At 39.4% G+C, this 23,111-nt stretch overlaps 1 protein-coding gene across 1 annotated transcript in view; it reads left to right on the top strand.

Annotated features, from left to right (window-relative positions):
- Positions 1-819: 819 nt before the first annotated feature.
- Positions 820-23,111, top strand: part of MNS1 (meiosis-specific nuclear structural 1) — an 86,088-nt gene continuing 63,796 nt past the window's right edge. The window contains exons 1-2 of the mRNA XM_010836789.1: positions 820-941; positions 1,684-1,905. Coding sequence (XP_010835091.1) covers positions 939-941; positions 1,684-1,905 — 225 coding nt within the window. The 5' untranslated portion in view covers positions 820-938. The remainder of the gene's footprint in view (positions 942-1,683; positions 1,906-23,111) is intronic.

The following is a 23,111-nucleotide window of genomic DNA, read 5'->3' as shown; positions in this document are numbered from 1 at the left end:
TTAAATTTTAGTTTTGACAAGATTTCTATAAATGTCATCTTTAAAATCAATATATTTGACTAATTTCTCGGACCCATTCCTGTTCTTAAGTTCTTCCATTTAAAACGGACTTCACTGTCTAACTTGCCAGTAAAATAAACATGACCAACATCCTGCCATTATATATCTGCTCTCTTATTGGTTCCTGGAATGAAATCCATGTGGTCATGTTTTTATTCCTTCAGTTTACCAACAGCTTCTGTGGGCCACCCACAGTGTTTATTAATCAATAATCATGCACCGTGACTGTGCCTCCCATTGCTGAGGACATAGGCAGTCATCAGCCCTGTACAACATGCAGTAAAGTGCCTTTGCTCTCATGTCTTACATAGGTGCTTAGTTGCTCAGTCGTGTCCGACTCTTTGCGACCCCAACGACTGTAGCCCACCAGGCTCCTATGTCCATGAGGATTCTCCAGGCAAGAATACTGGAGTGGGTTGCCATGCCCTCCTCCAGGGGATCTTCCCAACCCAGGGGTTGAACCCAGATCTCCCGCATTGTCTTACATAGGAGTTTGCCGTATTTCTCAGTTAACAGTTTCTACATTTCAACTTGGTTCCAAACTCCACTAAGCCCACACTTCGTCCCTTGAGGGGAATCTTGGGCTCCTAACAGACTGCAAAGGTCTTGCACCATGATACATTTGGAACTCCCGCCTGCCTCCTTTAAACCTGTGGAGTAGCCCTCCCTGCCAGCCTCTCAAGAAGCTCAGTACTGATTGGGTGCTGCTGCGTCCAATGGGAAGCTGCGACACTGCGCGTAGTCAAGGTTCGAGCGGGCACTCCGTGGTGGCGGTTGCTGGGAAACCGCGTAGACACCAGAGAGCCCTGCTGGTGTTTAGGTTTGCCGCTGGAGGTTGTAGCCGCCCGAGAGAGAGAAGGGGAGTTTCGTCTGCCGAGATGGTAAGCATTGCCGAAACGACTCGGTTGTATATTGATTTAATTCTAGTTTAGAGCCAGCCTGCTTCTAAAAAAGGATTTGAAGTGCCTAATCTGAGAATTAAATGGGAAAATCGTATCTCAGAGACCTCAGGTGCTGGTATTTAAGCGACGCGCGTGCTGGCTGCCCCGCCCCGCCCCTCTTTAGATCTGCCCGGCAAAAAATTTTGCTTCCCACGTTTCTGGAAATTTGGGAGATGTTTAAGAACTGCTGAACAAATGAGTGGAAATAAAGCTCCAGAAGAGAGCGAATGAATAAATATGGGTTGACTTATTTAATGTGTATTGGGAACACGTGAGCAGCTTTTGAACCGCACTTCACGGCCAAGGGGGAAGGAGGAGAGGATGGAATGAAGTTAGCGGTAAAGAGCTGGATATGTAGAACTCAGCTGCGCGTCTTAGAATTCTAATATGGCTGTTTATTGGCTGAGGAAACCTGAGTCAAGTTGTTTTAACTTTCCATGCCTCATCTATAAGATGGGGAACACAAATAGTACCTGCTTCATTAATACATCTTAAAAAAATTTTTTTTTAATCTACCACATTGCTTTTTTGTTATGTCTCTGAATTTGGAGAGGAAGCCAAACGCCTTTCATTTATTACAGTTTCATTTGTTTCTGGGGCTACATCAATGTATTTTTACAAATTAGATCCTGGAATACCAAAGTATGCTTTTTTTTGTTTTGTTTTCCCTTCTCCATTTTAGGCTTCCATAAGGAGAACTTTGAGCTTCAGTGAAAGGCATCAGAAATTAGTAGATATAAACTATTGCAAAAAATTGCATGTCGAGGCACTACAAAGGCTACAGAATCAAACCAGGGACCAAATGGTGCAGAACGAGAATGATGACCGGGCTGAGCGCAAAAGGTTCCTCAGATTATTACAGGATGAACAATTTGAGCTGGATATGGAAGAGGCCATTCAAAAGGTAAGTTTTACTATTCATTTTCACATCATTTTTCTCTTCATTTTCTCTTTGGAAACAATGAAAGCCAACTGTTAATACTGGAATGGAGCAGATAGGATAAGCATCAGGCAAAGGATGCCTCCCTGTGAGTCAGCCCAGTGTAGTGGTAAAAAGCTGAGGTTTTGGAGCTAGACTGGTGCCTTTGAGTCCTGGTACTGGATATGTTAGCTATGGAACCTTGAGTAAGTTGCTTTTACTTTGTCTGCCTCATTGAGAAAATAAGAATAATAATAGTACCTATGTCATAGGATTGTTTAAATAATCAGTTAGTACTGTTTTAATAATTAACATAGGCAAAGCTCTTAGAATAGTGCCTGGAAGAGTAAGCACTCAGGATTTTTTTTTTTTCCTTTTAAATATGAAATCTCTAATTACTGACTTCCATGGTTTAAGTCTAGTTCTTTGCCTTCCATAAAATTCTAAAGACAAAAATTTAAGAACACCTGTTTTGAATTTACAGATATTAAACATGTATTTTAAGTGGTAGAAAATGAACACATATATTAGCTATGAATTTACTTTGTCTGGAACTACATGGATTTGATCCCTGGTTGGGGAACTAGGATGCCAAAAAATGCTTCCCCCCCAAAAAAAGAAAGAATTATGGTGTAATACATAAGTATGTAACTACTAAAGTTTGGAGATAGCTTTTGAGTGGATTTTTCTGAATATTTTAGAAGATGAGGGAGGTAGAAAAAGGGAAACCAACAAGAAAATAAAGGAGTTCTTATAAATGTGAAAAAGGTATCTGATATTTATGTATTCTTTTAGTGTCTGCTGTATGGTCAACATTTTTGTAAGATATCAGTTCAGTTCAGTCGCTCAGTTGTGTCCAGCTCTTTTCGACTCCATGAATTGCAGCACGCCAGGCCTCCCTGTCCATCACCAACTCCCGGAGTTCACTCACACTCACGTCCATCGAGTCGGTGATGCCACCCAGCCATCTCATCCTTTGTCGTCCCCTTCTCCTGCCCCCAATCCCTCCCAGCATCAGAGTCTTTTCCAATGAGTCAACTCTTTGCATGAGGTGGCCAAAGTACTGGAGTTTCAGCTTTAGCATCATTCCTTCCAAAGAAATCCCAGAGCTGATCTCCTTCAGAATGGACTGGTTGGATCTCCTTGCAGTCCAAGGGACTCTCAAGAGTCTTATCCAACACCACAATTCAAAAGCATCAATTCTTTGGCGCTCAGCTTTCTTCACAGTCCAACTCTCACATCCATACATGACCACTGGAAAAACAGACGTTGACTAGACGGACCTTTGTTGGGAAAGTAATGTCTCTGCTTTTGAATATGCTATCTAGGTTGGTCATAACTTTCCTTCCAAGGAGTAAGCATCTTTTAATTTCATGGCTGCAGTCACCATCTGCAGTGATTTTGGAGCCCAAAAATATAAAGTCTGACACTGTTTCCACTGTTTCCCTAACTATTTCCCATGAAGTGATGGGACCAGATGCCATGATCTTAGTTTTCATGTTGAGCTTTAAGCCATCTTTTTCACTCTTCTCTTTCACTTTCATCAAGAGGCTTTTGAGTTCCTCTTCACTTTCTGCCATAAGGGTGGTCTCATCTGCATGTCTGAGGTTATTGACATTTCTCCCGGCAATCTTGATTCCAGCTTGTGCTTCTTCCAGTCCAGCGTTTCTCATGATGTACTCTGCATAGAAGTTAAATAAGCAGGGTGACAATATACAGCCTTGATGTACCCCTTTTCCTATTTGGAACCAGTCTGTTGTTCCATGTCCAGTTCTAACTGTTGCTTCCTGACCTGCATATAGGTTTCTCAAGATATAGGGAATGGCAAAAACAACTTTTAAAAGTGGTATTCCTCCTTCTGAGTTTCAAATTTCAGACTCTTAGACATGACTTTTTAACCCTGGGCAAGAATATTCTTAGGGATTAGATTTTTTTCTCCCGTTCTTTTTATTCTTATTTTTTCTTTAGTTTTTAAGAAAATCCCAGGTATTGTATCAAGTCTCTCTTGCATACTTCAGTATACATCTTATAAAATATGGATTTTTTTAAACATAGCAGCAAAGTGCCACTATCTTACCTAATAAAATTATCAATAAATAAATTCTAGGCATCATTTAATACCATTCCATAGTCAAATTTCTGTGATTGTGTTAAAAGACAGATTTTACAATTCAGTCAAGATCCAAACAAGGTTCAAAAACAGCCCTTCCCTTGTACTTTATTTCTTTAACTTCATGTTCTTAACTTGTTTTTAACATGTGTTTAACTTGCTTGGTCAGTTGTTTAATAGGATATCCCACTTTCTGTATTTATTTGTTTGCTTTCTCAGTAGTTCCTTTACTTTGTTCCTCTATCTCTTATATTTCCTTTAAATGAAAGTTAGCCCTAAAGGCATGATTAGATTTCAGTTCAGTTGCTCAGTCATGTCCGACTCTTTGCAACCCCATGGACTGTAGCACACCAGGCTTCCCTGTCCATCACCAACTCGTGGAGCTTGCTCAAACTCATATCAACTATCTCATAATAGATTTATGTACAACTTTTTGGCAATCACTCCATGGTGGTGCTATCCTTGATACTGTAATCCACTAGCTGGTGCTAATGTTGATCAGTGGATTTAGAGAGACAACCTGGTTCCTCTGTTGTAAACAGAGGAACTTGAATCTGTGGTTTCATCAATTAACCTTTTTCCTTTATTAGGGGTTGCGAAACACTGATTTTTAAATTTCGTTGTTTAAAAACAACAACAAAGGGTAATTTAGTACACTAAAATACAATTTTTACTTGAAAGGGAGATCAATAGTTAATTATCAGAGTAAGAATTGGTTCCTAGTTACTTCCATTGGTGTATGCCTGTGTTGTTTTTTAAAATTTTGTTTTCTTTAGCTTTGGACTTTTTCTCTTTTTAAAATTATCTCTGTGGACTCATGGGTCTTCATATACTTGAATTAATTGTATTTATTATTCATTTTCATGCTCAAATTGTTCTACCTTTGGCCAGTAGATGCCTTTTTGTTGCTCTGTGTCCTTTTGACAAGACTTCCTTATCTGTGGTAGCTTCCTTGCTTTTTGTCAGAACAAAATGTTACAGCCTGCTGCTGCTGCTGCTAAGTCACTTCAGTCGTGTCCGACTCTGTGTGACCCCATAGACGACAGCCCACCAGGCTCCCCCGTCCCTGGGATTCTCCAGGCAAGAACACTGGAGTGGGTTGCCATTTCCTTCTCCAATGCATGAAAGTAAAAAGTGAAAGTGAAGTCCCTCAGTCGGTCCGACCCTCAGTGACCCCATGGACTGCAGCCTTCCAGGCTCCTCTGTCCGTGAGATTTTCCAGGCAGGAGTACTAGGGTTGGTTAATTTTATGTGTCAACTGGACTGGGCCATGGAGTGCCCAGATATTTGGTCAAATATTATTTTGGGTGTTTTTAGATGAGCTTAACGTTTAAATTAGTAAATTGGGTAAAGCAGATTTCCCCCCTAGTGTGGGTGAGCTTCATCCAATCACTGAAGGCCTATCAGAACAAAAAAGCCAAGTGAGAGGAAATTGCTCCTCTCTGATTGCCTTCCAGCTGGATTATTAACATTTTTCCTGTCTTCACACTTGGACTGAAATATCAGCTCAAGTCTCAAGCCTAAAATCCTTCTGACAGGAGCTACACCACTGGCTCTCCGGCCTTTGAACTTAGACTAGAACTAAACTAACTGGCTGTCCTCATCCAGCTTTCCAACTCACCCTGCAGGTCTTGGGACTTGCCCATTTCCAAAACTGCTTGAGCTGATTCCCTATTATATTGTTTCTGTTTCTCTGGAAAACTAATACAAGGCTCATCTTATAAATTTCTTTATTTATACCTGGAATTGACCATTGTACTAAGGAATTCTATTGTTTTTTAGTGGAAATAATATTTAGAGACAGGTTGGGTTTAGATATGCTTATTATTCTGAATGTTAGATATGCTTATTATTATATTGATTCCAGGTCTTTTCAGCAGACAGAACTTGGAAATAGGTGTATTTTTAACTTTCTGAGATAAAGTTAGGCTTATGGAATAGTTGCAACAATAGTATGAAAAAATCCTGTATCCCCTTAACCTGAGTTCCCTTTATGTTAATGTCTAACATAATCATAGAACAATTATCAAAATGAAGAAATTAGCCTTGGCACAATACTGTTAACTGAATTGTGAGATTTATTCAGATTTCATCAGTTTTTCCACTGACATCTTTTTTGTGTTCCAAGATCACAAGTTTCATTTAGTTGTCAGGTCTCTTTAGTCTCCACCAGTCTTAGTCTCCTCCATTCTATGAGAATTCCTCCCTTTTTCTTGCCTTTGCTGACCTTGACTATTTTGAATACTATAGTTTTTTTTGTTGTTGTTACATTAGTTTTTCTGTTGCTGTGTGTCAAATTGCCACAAATTTCGCAGCTTGAAACACCACCCATTTGTTACCTCACAATTCTTGTTGGTCAGAAGTCCAGACCTGGTGTAGCTGGATTGTCTGCTTGGTCTCACAAGGCTAAAATCGAGGTGTTGCCTGGGATGCATTCTCATATGGAACTTGGGGCCTCTTCTCAGCTCACTTACTCAGCAGAGTTCGTGTTCTTGTAGTTGTAAGACTGAAGTTTTCATCTCCCAGAGGTTGCTGACATTCCCTGCCACATGACCCTTCTCTACACATGAAGGTTACTTGCTTTCTGGCACCAGAACGTGTTCCAGACTCAGCTTATTCTTTCCTTGCCTTGGAATCAGCCAGTTCTCTAAGGAGACTTGGTTCTTTTCATTGGAGAATGATATTTAGAAACCAAGGTCTGAATGATAGATGTGCTCATTATTAGTGTAACACTCTAAGGGGAAAGAACTAGAAAATAACCATACACACACATCTGTGTTTACATTTACGTCTGTGTCTATCTGCACATATTTATTAATAAAACAAGCCATGAGTCTGTGTTGGTACTGCTGACTCCAGTCTGCCTCTCCAGGGCTCACTTTTGTCTTTCCCCTTTTGTTATTTATTTGTAATTGCATTCTCCCAACAAAAAGAAATCTGGCTCTCATTATCTGTAATATATTTACTTATCCTTTCAACTCCAGAATACACATAGTTTCAGAATTGGTAATCTGCACCCTTGTGAACAACAAATTTACTTACTATATTATAGATTTGGGTACAGTTCTTTGTGTCTTTTGCTTTGTCAAACACTTTTTTACAGTTATTTTGGTCCACTCCTGCCTATCTACTTCATTGTGGTTATTTGATTAATTTTTATTTATTTTGTGATTATTTTTTAATACAATTAATTTGTGATAGTCAACATTCATTGTTCTCCCCACATCTGATTCATATATATATATTTCTTTAAATGTTGAACTAGTTATAAATCCTTGGGAAGGGGCAAAGATAGTATGGAGTACTGTCCACTGGCCCCTGAACAGTTTCTTTCATTGATTACATCTTTTATAACTGTACTACAATATCAAATCCTGGAAAGTGACATTGCTGCATTATGCTTATGTACTTTTGTGTCATTTTATCAAAGGTGTACGTTTATGCAACCATCACCTCATTCAAGAAACAGAGCTATTCCATCCCCACCACGACCTCATTCATGATCCCCCATTATAGTCATACTCTTCCTTCAATCCCCACTATGCCAGCAATCACTAATTTGTTTTCCATCTTTATAATTTTGTTATTTCAAGAATGTTATTTAAAAAATGTTGTGTAAACAGTAGTGTGTGATTACATATATATATGGAATCATATGTCTGTCACTTTTGAATAGGCTGTTTTTATTGCACATCATGCTCTTGAGATTCATTTTTTAAAATATTTATTTTTGATGATTGGTTTACAGTATTGGTTTGATTTGTCATACTAGTAATCATTGGTGTATGTCCCCTCCGTCTTGAGTCTCCCTCCCGTCTCCCACCCATTCCCATCCCTCTAGGTTATTACAGGGCCCCAGTTTGAGTTCCCCGAGTCATACAGCAAATTCCTGTTGGCTACCTATTTACATGTGTTAGTGTATATGAATCCATGTTGCTCTCTCCGTTTATCTAACCCTCTCCCTCTTCTACCTCACCCTTATCCTTAAGTATGTTCTCTATATCTGCATCTCCAGTGTTCTCTATGTAAGCAGTCTCCAGTGCTGCTGTGCGAACAGATTGATCAATACCATCCTTCTAGATTCCATATATATGTATTAATATATGATATTTTTCTCTTTCTTACTTACATTACTTTACTCTGCATAATAGGTTCTAGGTTCATCCACCTCATTAGAACTGACTCAAATGTGTTCCTTTTATGGCTGAGTAATATTCCATGATACATATGTGCCATAGCTGCTGCTGCTTTTTTGGGGGGGGACACTATGTTTTAATTGAAGGATAATTGCTTTACAGAATTTTGTTGTTTTCTGTCAAACGTCAACAAGAATCAGCTATAGGTATACCCATGCCCCCTTCCTGAACCTCCTCCCATTTCCCTCCGCATCCCACTCTTCTAGATTGTTACAGAGCCCCTGTTGGAGTTCCCTGAGTCATATAGCAAATTCCTGTTGGATATCCATTTTACAGATGGTTTTGTAAGTTTCCATGTTACTCTCTCCATACTCTCCCTTCTTCCCTTCCCCCGTGTCCATAGGTCTATTCTCTATGTCGGTTTCTCCATTGCTGTCCTGAAAATAAATTCATCAGTACCATCTTTCTAGATTCCATATGTATGTGTCAGTATATGATATTTATATTTCTCTTTTTGACTTACTTCACTCTGTATAATAGGCTCTAGGTTTGTCTACCTCATTAGAATTGACTTAAATGTGTTCCTTTTGATGGCTGAGTAATATTCCATTGTATATACGTATCACAGCTTCTTTATCCATTCATCTGTCAATAGACGTCTAGGTTGATTCTGTGTTTTTTTTATTGTAAATAGTACTGCAATGAACATTGGGGAATATGTCTCTTTTTCAGTTTTGGTTTCTTCAGGGTATATGCCTAGAAATGATATTGCTGGTACATATGGTGGTTTTTGAAAAGTGAAAAGTGAAAGTCGCTCAGTCGTGTCTGACTCTTTGTGACCTCATGGACTGTACATATACAGTCTATGGAATTTTCCAAGCCAGAATACTCGAGTGGGTAGCCTTTCCCTTCTCCAGGGGATCTTCCCAACCCAGGGATCGAACCCATGTCTCCCACATTGCAGGTGGATTCTTTACCAGCTGAGCCACAAGGGAAGCCCAAGAATACTGAAGTGGGTAGCTTGTCCCTTCTCCAGCAGATCTTCCCGACCCAGGAATTGAACTGGGGTCTCCTGCATTGTAGGTGGATTCTTTACCAACTGAGCTATCAGGGAAGCCCTGTGGTGGTTTTACCCCTAGTTTTTTAAGGGATCTCCAGACTGTCTTCCATAGTGGCTGTATCAGTTTACATTCCCAACAGCAGTGTAGGAGGGTTCCATTTTCTCCACACCCTCTCCAGCACTTGTTTGTGGATTTTTTTTAGTTGCAATTGTAAATGGGATTGATTCCTTAATTTCTCTTTCTGATTTTTCAGTTGTTAGTATATAGGAATGCAAGTGATTTCTGTGTATTGATTTTGTATCCTGCGACTTTACTAAATTCACTGATTAGTTCCAGTAATTTTCTGGTAGTATCTTTAGGGTTTTCTACATACAGTATCATGTCATGCAAATAGAGTTTTACTTCTTCCTTTCCAATCTGGATTCCTTTTATTTCTTTCTTGTCTCAGATTGCTGTGGCTAGGACTTCCAAAACTGTTGAATAATTGTGGCAAGAGTGGGCATCTTTGTCTTGTTCCTGATCTCAGAAGGAATGCTTTCAGTTTCTTCCCATTGAGAATAATGTTTGCTCTGGGTTTGTTGTATATGGCCTTTATTAGGCTAAGGTAGATTCCTTCTATGTCCATTTTTTGAAGAGTTTTTATCATAAATGGGTGCTGAATTTTGTCAAAAGGTTTTTCTGCTGGAGGTTATCATATGGTTTTTATCTTTTAATTTGTTAATTTGTAAATATGTTTAATATGTTAAACATAACATATATGCAATAATGCATATATTGAAGAATCCTTGCATACCTGGGATAAACCTGACTTGATCATGGTCTATAATCTTTTTAATGTGTTGTTAAATTCTTTTTGCTAGAATTTTGATGAGGATTTTTGCATCTATATTCATCAGTGATATTGGCCTGTACTTTTCTTTTTTCATGATATCTTTGTTTGGTTTTTGTATCAGTGATTGTGGCCTCGTAGAATGAGTTTGGAAGTATTCCTTCCTCTGCAATTTTTGGGAAGAGTTTCAAAAAAAAAAAACATTAGCTGTCGTCTAAATGTTTGATAGAATTCCCCTGTCTGGCCCTGGGCTTTTGTTTTTTGGGAGATTTTTAATCACAGTTTCAATTTCAGCGTTTGTAATTGGCTTCTTCATAATTTCTGTTTCCTCCTGGTTCAGTCTTGGAAGCTTGAACATGTCTAAGAATCTGTCCATTTCCTCTAGGTTGTCCCATTTTATTAACATACAGTTGCTCATAGTACTCTCTTATGATCCATTATATTTCTGTGTTGTCTATTGTAACCTCTCCTTTTTCATTTCTAATCTTGTTGATTTTTCTCCCCTTTTTCCTTGATAGGTCTGGCTAATGGTTTGTCAATTTTGTTTATCTTCTCAAAGAACCAGCTTTTAGTTTTATTAATCTTTACTATCGTTTCCTTCATTTCTTTTTCATTTATTTCTGCTCTGATCTTTATGATTTGTTTCCTTTTGCAACTTTGGGGTTTTTTTTCTTCTTCTTTTTCCAGCTGCTTTAGATGTAGAGCAATCTATTTGATGTTTTTCTTGTTTCTTGAGATAGGATTGTATTGCTATAAACTTCCCTCTTAGAACTGCTTTTGCTGTATCCCATAGGTTTTGGGCCATCCTGTTTTCCGTGTCATTTGTTTCTAGGAATCTTTTGATTTCTCTTCTTATTTTTGGTTAACCTCTTTGTTATTTAGTAGTGTATTGTTTAATCTTCATGTGTTTGTGTTTTTTGCAGGTTTTTTTTCCCCCTGTAGTTGATATCTAGTCTCATAGCATTATGATCAGAGAAGATGCTTAATATGATTTCAATTTTCTTAAATTTACTGCTGCTTGATTTGTGGCTCAAGATGTGGTCTGTCCTAGAGAATGTTCCATGTGCATTTGAGAAGAAAATGTATTCTTCTGCATTTGGATGGAAAGTCCTGAAGATAGCAATTAGGTCCATTTGGTCTAATATTTCATTTAAGGTTTGTATTTCCTTATTGATTTTCTGTTTTGATGCTCTGTCTATTGGTGAAAGTAGGGTGTTAAAGTACCCTACTGTTATTGTGTTACTGTTGATTTCCCCTCGTATGTTTGTTAGTATTTGCCTTATATTGAGGTGCTCCTGTTGGATGCATAAATATTTAAAATTGTTATGTCTTCTTCTTGGATTGATCCCTTGATCATTATGTAGTATCCTTCTTTATTGCTCATAATATTCTTTATTTTAAAGTCTACTTCGTCTGAAATAAGAATTGCCACTCCAGCTTCTTTTTGATTTCTGTTTGCATGGAGTATCTTTTTCCATCCTTTCACTTTCAGTCTGTGTGTGTCTGTAGGTCTGAAGTGGGTCTCTTGTAGGCAGCAAATATATGGGTCTTGTTTTTATATCCATTCAACCAGTCTGTATCTTTTGGTTGGTGCATTTAATCTGTTTACGTTTAAAGTAATTATTCATATATATGTTCCTGTTGGCATTTCTTAATTGTTTTGGGTTTGTTTTTGTAGGTCTTTCCTTTCTCTTGTGTTTGCTGCCTATATAAGTCCCTTTAGTATTTGTTGTAAAGCTGGTTGGTGGTACTAAATTCTTAATTTTTGCTTATCTGTGAAGCTTTAGGTTTCTCCATCCATTTTGAGTGAGATCCTTGCTGGGTAGAATATCTTGGTTGTAGATCTTTTTTCTTGCAGTACTTTAAATATATCCTGCTGTTCCCTTCTGGCCTGCAGAGTTTCTGCTAAAAGATCTCCTGTTAATTGTATGGGTTTTCCATTGTATGTTACTTGTTTCTTTCCTTTGCTGCTTTTAAAATTCTTTCTTTGTGTTTAATCTATGTTAGCTTGATTAGTATGTGTCTCAATATGTCTCTCCTTAGGTTTATTCTGTTAAAGGACTCTGCACATCTTGGACTTGATTGACTGTTTCCTTTCCCATGGTGGGGAAGTTTTCACCCATAATCTCTTCAAAAATGTTCTCAGTTCCTTTCTCTTTGTCTTCTTCTGGGACCCATATAACTCAAATGTTGGTGTGTTTAATATTGTCCCAAAGGTCTCTTGAGTCTATCTTCAGTTTCTTTTTGTTCCTTGTCCTTTATTCTATTCTTCAGCAGTATTTCCACCATTCTCTTTTACAGCTCACTTATCTGTTCTTCTGCCTCAGTTATTGTACTATTGATTCCTCCTAGAGTATTTCTAATTTCAATAATTGTGCTATTCATCTCTGTTTACTTATTCTTTATTTCTTCTATGTACTTGGTAATTGTATTAATTGTGTTGATGGTTTCTTTTATTTTCTTCATTCTACTTTCAAAGCTTGGAACATCTTTACTCTCATTATTCTGAATTCTTTTTCAGGTAGTTTGCTTATTTCCTCTTCGTTTATTTGGTCTTGTGAGTTTCTACCTTGTTCCTTCATTTGTGCTATATTTCTCTTTTTATTTATTTGTTTACTTTCTAACTTACTCAGTTTGAGGTCTCCTTTCCCCAACTTTTAGGGTTATATTCCTTCTGCCCTTGGTTTTTGCCCTCAGAGGGAAAGGTTGCTTCAGTGGTTTGTGTGGACTTCTTTTTAGACTTATTTGTACCCGTGTTCTAGTGGGAGGAGGTGAGTTTTTTTTCCTTAGATGGGCAGGGCTGTATGAGGTATATTTCGGAGTGTCTGTGGGACTCTGTATGCTGGTGATTGTTTTTGTGTTTTTGTCTTGCTTGTTGTGTGGGTAAAGTGTCCTGCAGAGGATGCTGCCAACAGCTACGTGATACCAGACTTTGTGTCCAGGTGTTGAAGTGCTCAGTAATTAATACCCTTGGGGTTAGGAGTTCTCTGGCAGTCTGGACCCAGTGCTCTCACCTCAATGGTTCAGGTGTGATCTTACAGGGGATCCCTACGTTTTTTGTCATAGTATTAAAAGGGGTTAAAGCAAACACACCAAAACAAAAGCAAAACATGACATGAAATGAAAGATAGATGGTCGGTACAATATCAGACATGTAATTACAAAAATAATGGAGCATTTACACACTCTTACACACACAGAGATAAATAGCCAAAGTATTCTAAAGAAAAGAGAGTACAGGAGATTGACTTTGTGAACAAAGGAAACCAAAAGTGATATCAGCCAATTAAAAGTAGAGCTCACTAACACTCAGTCCAGAAAACTGGAGCCTGAGCAGAGTGCCAACTGGGGAATGTAGCAAAGAGAATACAACAATTTAACTTACATGGTGAAAAAAGAAAGACTGAAGGAAAAAAAGAGAAAGAGAAAAGGAATGGATGGAAGAGGAAGTTAAAAAACAGAAAAGCAAAGATAAATAGACGTATGTGAAAAAGATTTATATATATTCAGGAATAGCTACAGCAGGTAAAGAACAATAAGAAAAACAGAACTAAGACAAAGTAAAAAAAAATCACAAAAGAAGGAAAAAAATCTTAAAAAATTTTTTTAACAAGAGAAAAATTCCAGAGCACCACAAAAGGCTAACATAAAGATAGAAATATGTAGGAGAAATAAACAATGTGACTTTAAAGGACAAAAAAAAAAAAAGAAAATTCTCAAGTTCATAGTTCTTAGTTGTGGAGCGTGCCCCTGTGGATGGGGTTGAATTAGTGTCCTGTGGTGGTTTCCTGGTTAGGGGGACTTGTGCCTGTGTTCTGGTTGATGGAGCTGGATCTCATCTCTCTGCAGGGCAGCAGAGTGTCTAGTAGTTGGTTTTGGGGCGTCTGTGGATTCAGTATGACGTTGGACAGCCCTCCTGGCTTTGGCAGTGTTAGACATGTCTGTTTCTGCAGCCATGTCGAAGTGGCCCTCAGCGTATCCTCACTGCTGCCAGGCCCCTACTTGTCCCTTTAATTTTTGCTGAAGCTTCTGTACCCTGGTCCTGCCCTGCACTGCAGGCTGATGCTTGCTAGGCAGGGGCTTGCATGGCGTTTTTCTCAGCTCTCCAAACCTGCGTTCTGCATCGCAGAGACTTGTGTGGGTTTCTTTCCACACCCTGAGCCCGCCCTCTGCACCTCGGGACTTGTGAGCCTTTCTGTCGGCACCCCGGGCCAACCCTCTGCACCTCGAGGTTTGTGTGCGCTTCTCTTGGCACCTTGGACCCACGTTATGTGCCGCGGGACTTCTGTGAACTTCTTGGTTCCCTGAGTCTGTCGTCTGGTCGGGGCCAGGGTCTGTGAGCTGCTTATGGGCTGAGAAATGCAGCTTCTCTGAATTCTGCCCTCTAGGTCCCCCACTTTGCCCAGCTCTCCAAGATTCTGCAGTTCCCCCTTGGTCCAGCCTGTGAGGGAGCTTCCCAGTGCATGGAAACTCTTCCTCCTTCACGACCCCTCCCTTCCTGGGGACACAAGCTCCCATCTTGAAGTTCTCCATCTCTTCCGTTTTTATGTCTTTGTTCTCTGTCCTACCTCATTCCAGGGAAGTTAGCTTGCCCCCTTCCCCCCAGAGGCCTCGGGTCAAGAGGTTGTTTTGTAGTTGTTCCCGATCTCAATGAGTTTTTGGTGTATCTCTGGGGAGGCTGGCAATCTCCCTGTCTTACTCCTCCTGCCATCTTCTTCTGCTCTCTGAGATTCATTTAAGTTGTTGGATGTGTCAGTAGTTTACTCATTATTAAGTAGTGGTATATGGTATGGATGTGCTAGTTGATTTCTTTTAAAATTTGCATATTATAAAATTCATTCTGTACAGTTCTATAGATGTGCAGTTCTGTGGATTTTGGCAAATGGATAATTACTGGTTCCACCATTACAATGTCATACAAAGCATTCCTTTCCATTCCTTTCCTTCATGCTTCCCCTTTGTAGTCAACCACTCACACCCACCCAGTCCCCATGCTTCCCCTTTGTAGTCAACCACTCACACCCACCCAGTCCCTGGAAACCATTGATTTCTTTTTTGTCCAATAGATTTATCTTTTCCATACTAACATATAAATGCAATTATGTAATATGTCACTTTTTGGGTCTGACTTCTTTCACTTAGCCAAACAAATTTAAGATTTTATGTTGTTTCATGAATCACTCATTTTAATTGGTGAATGGTATAATCGTGTTCTGGCTTCCCAAGTGACACAGTGGTAAAGAATTCACCTGCTAGTGAAGGAGATGCAAGAAATGTGGGTTTGATCCCTGGGTCAGGGAGATCCTCTGGAGTACAAGTGGCAACCCACTCCAGTATTTTTACCTGGAGAACCCAATGGACAGAGGAGCCTGGTGGGCTACAGTCCATGCGGTCGTAAAGAATTGGAAATGACTGAGCAACTGACCCATATAAGCCTCTAATAGTATTGTGTTATATGGATGTACCACAGTTTGTTTGTCCATTCACAGGTTAAAGTTGTTTGAGTTGTTTCCCGCTTTGGGCTAATATGAATAAAACTGAATATAAATTTTGTATGAACATAAATTTTCATTTCTCTTGGATAGATACCTGAGAGTAGGATGGTTGGATCAAATGGTATATGTTAGTTTCATTTTATAAGGAACTGCCAAATCGTTTCCCAGAGTTACTGCTCTACTTTGTTTGTCCTTAAGTAATGTATAAGAATTCCATTTGCTTTGTGTCCTCACCAGTATTTGTTGTTGCTTTTTGTTCATTGAAATTTTTATTGAGATGATAGATTTATATATTCATATAGATAATTAAAGATTCATATGCAGTTATAAGAAATAATATAGAAAGATCATATGTATCCTGTACCCAGTTTCTCCCAGTGGTACATCTTGGAAAAGTATAATACAATATGACAAGCAAGATATCAACAATGATACTGTATGCTAGTCTCGTTCAGATTTCCCAAGTTTTACTTTGTGTGTGTGGGTTTAGTTCTATACAGTTCATAACGTGTCGTCATCATTGTTCAGTTGCCAAGTCCTGTCCGACTCCTTGACTACCATGAACTGCATCATGTCAGGCTGCCTTGTCCTTCACTATCTCCCAGAGTTTGCTCAAACTCATATCCATTGAGGTAGTGATGCCATCCAACCATCTCGTCTTCTGAGAGATGAGATTACTCCTCCACCATCTTCTTCCACTCTCTGAGATGCATTTAAGTTGTTGGATGTGTCAGTAGTTTACTCCTTATTATTAAGTAGTGGTATATGGTATGGATGTGCTAGTTGATTTCTTTTTAAATTCATGTACTATAAAATTCATTCTTTACAGTTTTGTGGATGTGCAGGAACTGCACCTCCTTCTCCTCTTGCCCTCAATCTTTCCCAGCATTAGGGTCTTTTCCAGTGAGTCAGATCTTTGCATCAGGTGGACAAAGTATTGGAGTTTTAACTTCAGCATCATTCCTTCCAATGAATTGTCAGGGTTGATTTCCTTTAGGATTGACTGGTTTGATCCCCTTGCTGTCCAAGGGACTCTCAAGACTCTTCTCCAGCACCACAGTTTGAAAGCATCAATTCTTCAGTATTCAGCCTTCTTTGTAGTCCAACTCACATCCATATATGACTACTGGAAAAAGTATAGCTCTATATAGACCTTTGTCGACAAAGTGATGTCCCTGCTTTTTAATACACTATCTATGTTTGTCATAGCTTTTCTTCCAAGAAAGAGTGTCTTTTAATTTCTTGGCTGCAGTCACTGTCTGTGTTGATTTTGGAGCCCAAGAAAATTAAATTACACTGTTTCCACATTTTCCCCATATGTTTGCCATGAAGTGATAGGACCGGATGCTGTGATATTACTTTTTTGAATGTTGAGTTTTAATCCAGCTTTTTCACTTGCCTCTTTCACCTTTATCACCTTTCACCTTTAGTTCCTCTTCACTTTCTGCCCGGAGAAGGCAATGGCACCCCACTCCAGTACTTTTGCCTAGAAAATCCCATGGACGGAGGAGCCTGGTAGGCTGCAGTCCATGGGGTCGCTAAGAGTTGGACACGATTGAGCGACTTCACTTTCACTTTCATGCATTGGAGAAGGAAATGGCAACCCACTCCAGTGTTCTTGCCTGGAGAATCCCAGGGATGGGAAGCCTGGTGGGCTGCCGTCTATGGGGTCGCACAGAGTCGGACACGACTGAAGTGACTTAGCAGCAGCAGCAGCACTTTCTGCCATTAAAGTGGTATCATCTGCATGTCTGAGGTTGTTGATATTTCTCCTGTCAGTCTTGGTTCCAGCTTGTGATTCATCCAGCCCAGCATTTCACATGTTTTTACTCTGCATATAAATTAAATAAGCAAGGTGACAGTATACAGCCTTGACATACTCCTTTCCCAATTTTGAACCAGTCCATTGTTCCATGTCCAGTTCTCCAGGATGTCTGGCTCTAGGTGAGTGAATACACCATTGTGGTTATCTGGGTCATTAAGAGCTTTTTGTGTGCAATTCTTCTGTGTATTCTTGCCACCGCTTTTTAATCTCTTCTGCTTCTGTTAGGTTCTTTCCATTTTTGTCCTTATTGTGCCTACCTTTATATGAAAGTTTCCTTTGGTATTTCCAATTTTCTTAAAAAGATCTCTAGTCTTTCCCATTCTGTTGTTTTCCTCTTTTTCTTTGCCGTTACTCACTTAAGAAGGCTTTCTTATCTCTCCTTGCTAGTCTTTGGAACTCTACATTCTCTTGGAAATGTTTTTCCTTTTCTCCTTTGCCTTTTGCTTCTCTTCTTTTCTGAACTACTTGTAAGGCCTCCTCAGACTTTGCCTTCTTGCATTTCTTTTTCTTGGAGATGGTTTTGGTCACCACCTCCTGTACAATGTTATGAACCTCCGTCCATAGTTCTTCAAGCACTATGTCTGCCAGATCTAGTCCCTTGAATCTATTCATCACCTCCACTGTATAATCATAAGGAATTTGATTTAGATCATATTTGAATGCCCTAGTATTTTTTCCTACTTTCTTAAATTTGAGCCTGAATTTTTCAATAAGGAGCTGATTATATAAACCACAGTCAGCTCCAGGTCTTGTTTTTGCTGTCTGAATAGAGCTTCTCCATTTTGACTGCAAAGAATATAATCAATCTGATTTTGGTACCATCTGGTGATGTCCATGTGTAAAGTCATCTCTTGTGTTGTTGGAAGAGAGTGTTTGTGACCAGTGCATTCTTTTGGTAAAACTTGGTTAGCCTTTGCCCTGCTTCATTTTGTACTCCAAGGTCAAACTTGCTTGTTAGTCCAGGTATCTTTTGACTTCTTACTTTTGTATTTCAGTCCCCTATGATGAAAAGGACATCTTTTTTTTGGTGTTAGTTCTAGGAGGTCTTGTAGGTCTTCTCAGAACCATTCAACTTCATCTTCTTCAGCATAGACTTGAATTACTGTGATGTCGAATGGTTTGCCTTGAAAATGAGCAGAGATCAGTCTGTCATTTTTGAAATTGTACCCAAGTACTGCATTTCAGACTCATTTGTTGATTATGAGGGCTACTCCATTCCTTCTCAGGGAGTCTTGCCCACAGTAGTAGATATAATAGTCATCTGAATTAAATTCTCCCATTCCTGTTCATTTTAGTTCACTGATTCATGAAATATTGATGTTCACTCTTGCTATCTCCTGTTTGACCACATCCAATTTTAATTCATGAACCTAACATTCTAGATTCCTATGCAATATTGTTCTTTACAGCATCGGACTTGGCTTTTATCACCAGATACAACCACAATTGGGTGTTATTTCTCACTCAGCCCCTTCATTCTTTCTGTAGCTATTTCTCTGCTCTTGCCCAGTGGTATATTGGACACCTACTGACCTGGGAGGTTCATCTTTCGGTGTTACATCTTTTTGCCTTTTCATCTCTTCATGGGGTTCTCAAGGCAAGTATACTGTAGTTTGCCATTCCCTTCTCCAGTGGACCACGTTTCATCAGGCCCTACCTAACAGGGACATACCCTTCAGCTGCTCAGTGTAGCTGGATGACGTGCCTGGTGCCCTGGCTGTCCCACTGATAATCTTCGTTGAGCATTTAAACCTTCACTGGCTGTCGGGTGTCAGTCAATGTGCAGCCAGGGATCAAGGAAAAGGCCCTGCTGTTGTGGCTTGGAAGTGGGTCTGGGGAAGGCTGGAGCCGACGTTGGCGGATACCCAGGAGCAGAGAGCACCCCAGCCTCACTGCTGCTGCTGTCAGCTGCGGAGCCAATTCTCCACTCAGGAGTCTTTGGCTAACAAAAGCATTCCATGATCACAGGGATCCCATATTATGTCCTTTTATAAGCATACCCATATCTTTCTTGTCTGGCCCTATCTTATCCCTAAGTCTAATAATCACTAATATGTTCTCTATTTCTATAATTTTGTCACTTACGGAATGTTCAATGTTCAATTCATCAGTAAACAGACAAAAAAAATTAATGAGGAAGGAATTTCAATAGCCATTACTCCAAAGAATATATATAAATAAACAATATCCCAAAAAACTGCTCAGCATCATTAGTCATTAGGGAGATGCAAATGAAAACCACAATGAGATACCACTTGAGACCCATGAGGAGTGCTACATTTGGGGGAGAAGAGGAAAAAAAGTGTTGGAGCTCTTGTACATTTTGGATGGAAATGTGAAATGGTATAGTGACTGTGCACAGCAGTTTGGTAGTTACTTAAAAAGTTAAACATAGTTACTCTATTACATAGCAGTTCCACTCCTAAGCATATGACCAGGATAATTGAAAATCTATGTCCACACAAAAACTTTTACACAGATGTTCATATTGCAGCATTATTCATGATAGCCAGATAAGTGGAAACAATCCAAATACTCATCAGTTTGTGAATGGATAAATAAGATATGTTGTGTCTATACAGCACAGTAGTATACAACCATAAAAAGGTATGCATTACTGATATGTGCTATAGCATGGGTAACCTTGAAGCATTACGCTAAATGAAAGAAGCCAAACACAAAGAGGCCATGTAATGCATGTGACCGAAAGTGGCTCAGTTGTGTCCAACTTTTTGTGACCCCATGGACTAAACAGTCCATGGAATTCTCCAGGCTAGAATACTGGAGTGGGTAGCCTTTCCCTTTTCCAAGGGATCTTCCCAACTCAGGGATTGAACCCAGGTTTCCCGCACTGCAGGCAGATTCTTTACCAGCTGAGCCACAAGAGAAGCCTCATGTATTGAGTGATTTCATTTAAATATCTAGAATAGGCAAATTCCCACAGCTAGAAAATAGATTAATGGTTGAGGGGTAAAGGGAATGATGATTGCTAACAGCTGTGAGGTTTCTCTTGTGGGGTGATAAAAATGTTCTGTAATGTTAAAAGCTTACATCTACCCAAAAACCTGCATGTGGATGTTTATGGCAGCTTTGCTTATACTGGCCAAAACCTGTAAGCAACCGAGATGTCCTTCAGTAGGTGAATGAAGAAATAATCCAGAAAATAGAATATTATTCAGTGCTAAAAGAAATGAGCTATCAAGTCATGGAAAGACATGGAAAAATCTTAAATGTGTATTAATAAGTGAAAGAAGCCAATCTGAAAAGGCATATGATTTCAGCAATATGACATTCTGAAAAACATTAAACAATGAAGATAGTAAAGATTAGTGGTTGCCAGGAGTTTTGAGGAGTGAGGGATGAGTAAGCAGAGCATAGAGGATTTTAAGGGTGGTGGAATTCTGTATGATACTGTAATGGTAGATACACATCATTGTACATTTGTTCAAACCCGTAGAATATATAACATCCAAACTGAACTGTAAGGTAAACTGAACCCTGGGTGATGATGTGTCAGTGTGGGTTTATTGATTGTAGCAAATCTCCCCGCTGGTGTGGAATGTTGATCGTGAGGGGGACTGTGCATGTGTGTGGGAATAGTGTACATGGGAACTCTGTTCTCAGTTTTGCTGTGAACTCAGTACTGCTCCAAATAATAGTCTATCTTTAAAAAGTTCTGAAACTAGCCAGTGGTTTTGGATGTGCAGCACTGTGAATATACTAAAAACCTGCTGAGTTGTGAATTGTGAAATACAAATTGAATGCTATGTGAATTATGTTTCAGCCTTAAAATAGAGCATGTTCCAAGAACATTATATAAATAGAATCAAACAGTATGCTACCTTTTGAGATTGGATTTTTTTCACTCAGCAAAATTTCTAGAGGTTTAGCCAGATTGTAGCTTCTATTAATGCTCATTCCTCTTTGTTGCTGAGCAGTGTTCCGTAGTATGGATATACCACAGTTTATTTGACCTTCACCTGTTAAAGAATGTCTGGGTATTTTCAATTGGCTATTTTGAATAAATCTGCTATAAACATTTTGGGTATAGGTTTTTAAATATGTGTTCTCATTTCTCTGGGATAAATGCTTAAGAATACAGCTGTTGAGTTGTAATTGCATGTTAGCTTTATAACAAACTGTAAAGCTATTTTTCAGAGTGACTGTACCATTTTACATTACCACCCAGCAATGTGTGAATTATCTAGGTTCTCACCAGTGTTTGGTTTTGTTACGACTTTTCATTTTAGCTGCTATTCCAGTATGTATGTAGTGATAAATCATTGTTTTAAATTGAACTTCCTGATGTTTAATGATATTGAACATCTTTTTATGTGCTTGTCATGCCGTACTCAGTTGCTCAGTTATGTCTGACTCTTTTACAACCCCATGGACTGTAGCCTACCAGCCTCTTCTGTCCATGGGATTTCCCAGGCAGGAATAGTAGACTAGGTTGCCATTTCCCTGTCCAGGGGATCTTCCTAACCCAGGTATTAAACCCAAGTTTCCTGCATTGGTAGGCAGGTTCTTTACCACTGAGCCACCAGGAAACCCCTTTTATGTGTTTATTCTTTCCTAAATATAGCATTTAATCAAGGCTCTAGATCTTTCAACCATTTTATAGGAAATACGAAAAAGAAACAAGATAAGTGATATCTTGGGGAAGCAATTGGTCAAATTCAGAATGTGGGGCATCCTGTGGGTCATATGTCGTAATTTCTACAAGTCCGTGCCTTGTTAGGGGGAGTAGGGTGGAGGGGGGAGGAACTGTGTGAGGAGACTTAAAAAATGAAAGAGACTTAAGATAAATAATAACTAGATACAGTATGTGGGTTGGCTTGGATTTTGATTTGAACAAACCCAAAAAATAAATAAACAGAAAAAGGATCTTTGAGACAATTGGGGAAACCTGAGTATGGACAAGTTATTAGGCCTTTCTAAAGAATTATTATTAGGGTGAGGAGATACCCCTCGTCCAAGGTAAGCAGCAATGGCTGTGCTTTGCTGGAGCAGCCGTGAAGAGATACGCCACATCCAAGGTAAGAGAAACCCAAGTAAGACGGTAGGTGTTGCAAGAGGGCATCAGAGGGCAAACACACTGAAACCATACTCACAGAAAACTAGTCAATCTAATCACGCCAGGACCACAGCCTTGTCTAACTCAGTGAAACTAAGCCATGCCCGTGGGGCAACCCAAGATGGGCGGGTCATGGTGGAGAGATCTGACAGAATGTGGTCCACTGGAGAAGGGAATGGCAAACCACTTCAGTATTCTTGCCTTGAGAACCCCATGAACAGTATGAAAAGGCAAAATGATAGGATACTGAAAGAGGAACTCCCCAGGTCAGTAGGTGCCCAATATGCTATTGGAGATCAGTGGAGAAATAACTCCAGAAAGAATGAAGGGATGGAGCCAAAGCAAAAAGAATACCCAGCTGTGGATATGACTGGTGATAGAAGCAAGGTCCAATGCTGTAAAGAGCAATATTGCATAGGAACCTGGAATGTCAGATCCATGAATCAAGGCAAATTGGAAGTGGTCAAACAAGAGATGGCAAGAGTGAATGTCGACATTCTAGGAATCAGCGAACTCAAATGGACTGGAATGGGTGAATTTAACTCAGATGCCAGCAGGAATCCCTCAAAAGAAATGGAGTAGCCATCATGGTCAACAAAAGAGTCTGAAATGCAGTACTTGGATGCAATCTCAAAAACAACAGAATGATCTCTGTTCG

The sequence above is a fragment of the Bison bison genome, unplaced genomic scaffold (genome assembly GCF_000754665.1).
Source record: "Bison bison bison isolate TAMUID 2011002044 unplaced genomic scaffold, Bison_UMD1.0 scf7180017864066, whole genome shotgun sequence".
Taxonomy (NCBI): domain Eukaryota; kingdom Metazoa; phylum Chordata; class Mammalia; order Artiodactyla; family Bovidae; genus Bison; species Bison bison.
This window is presented reverse-complemented; position numbering and strand designations above follow the sequence as displayed.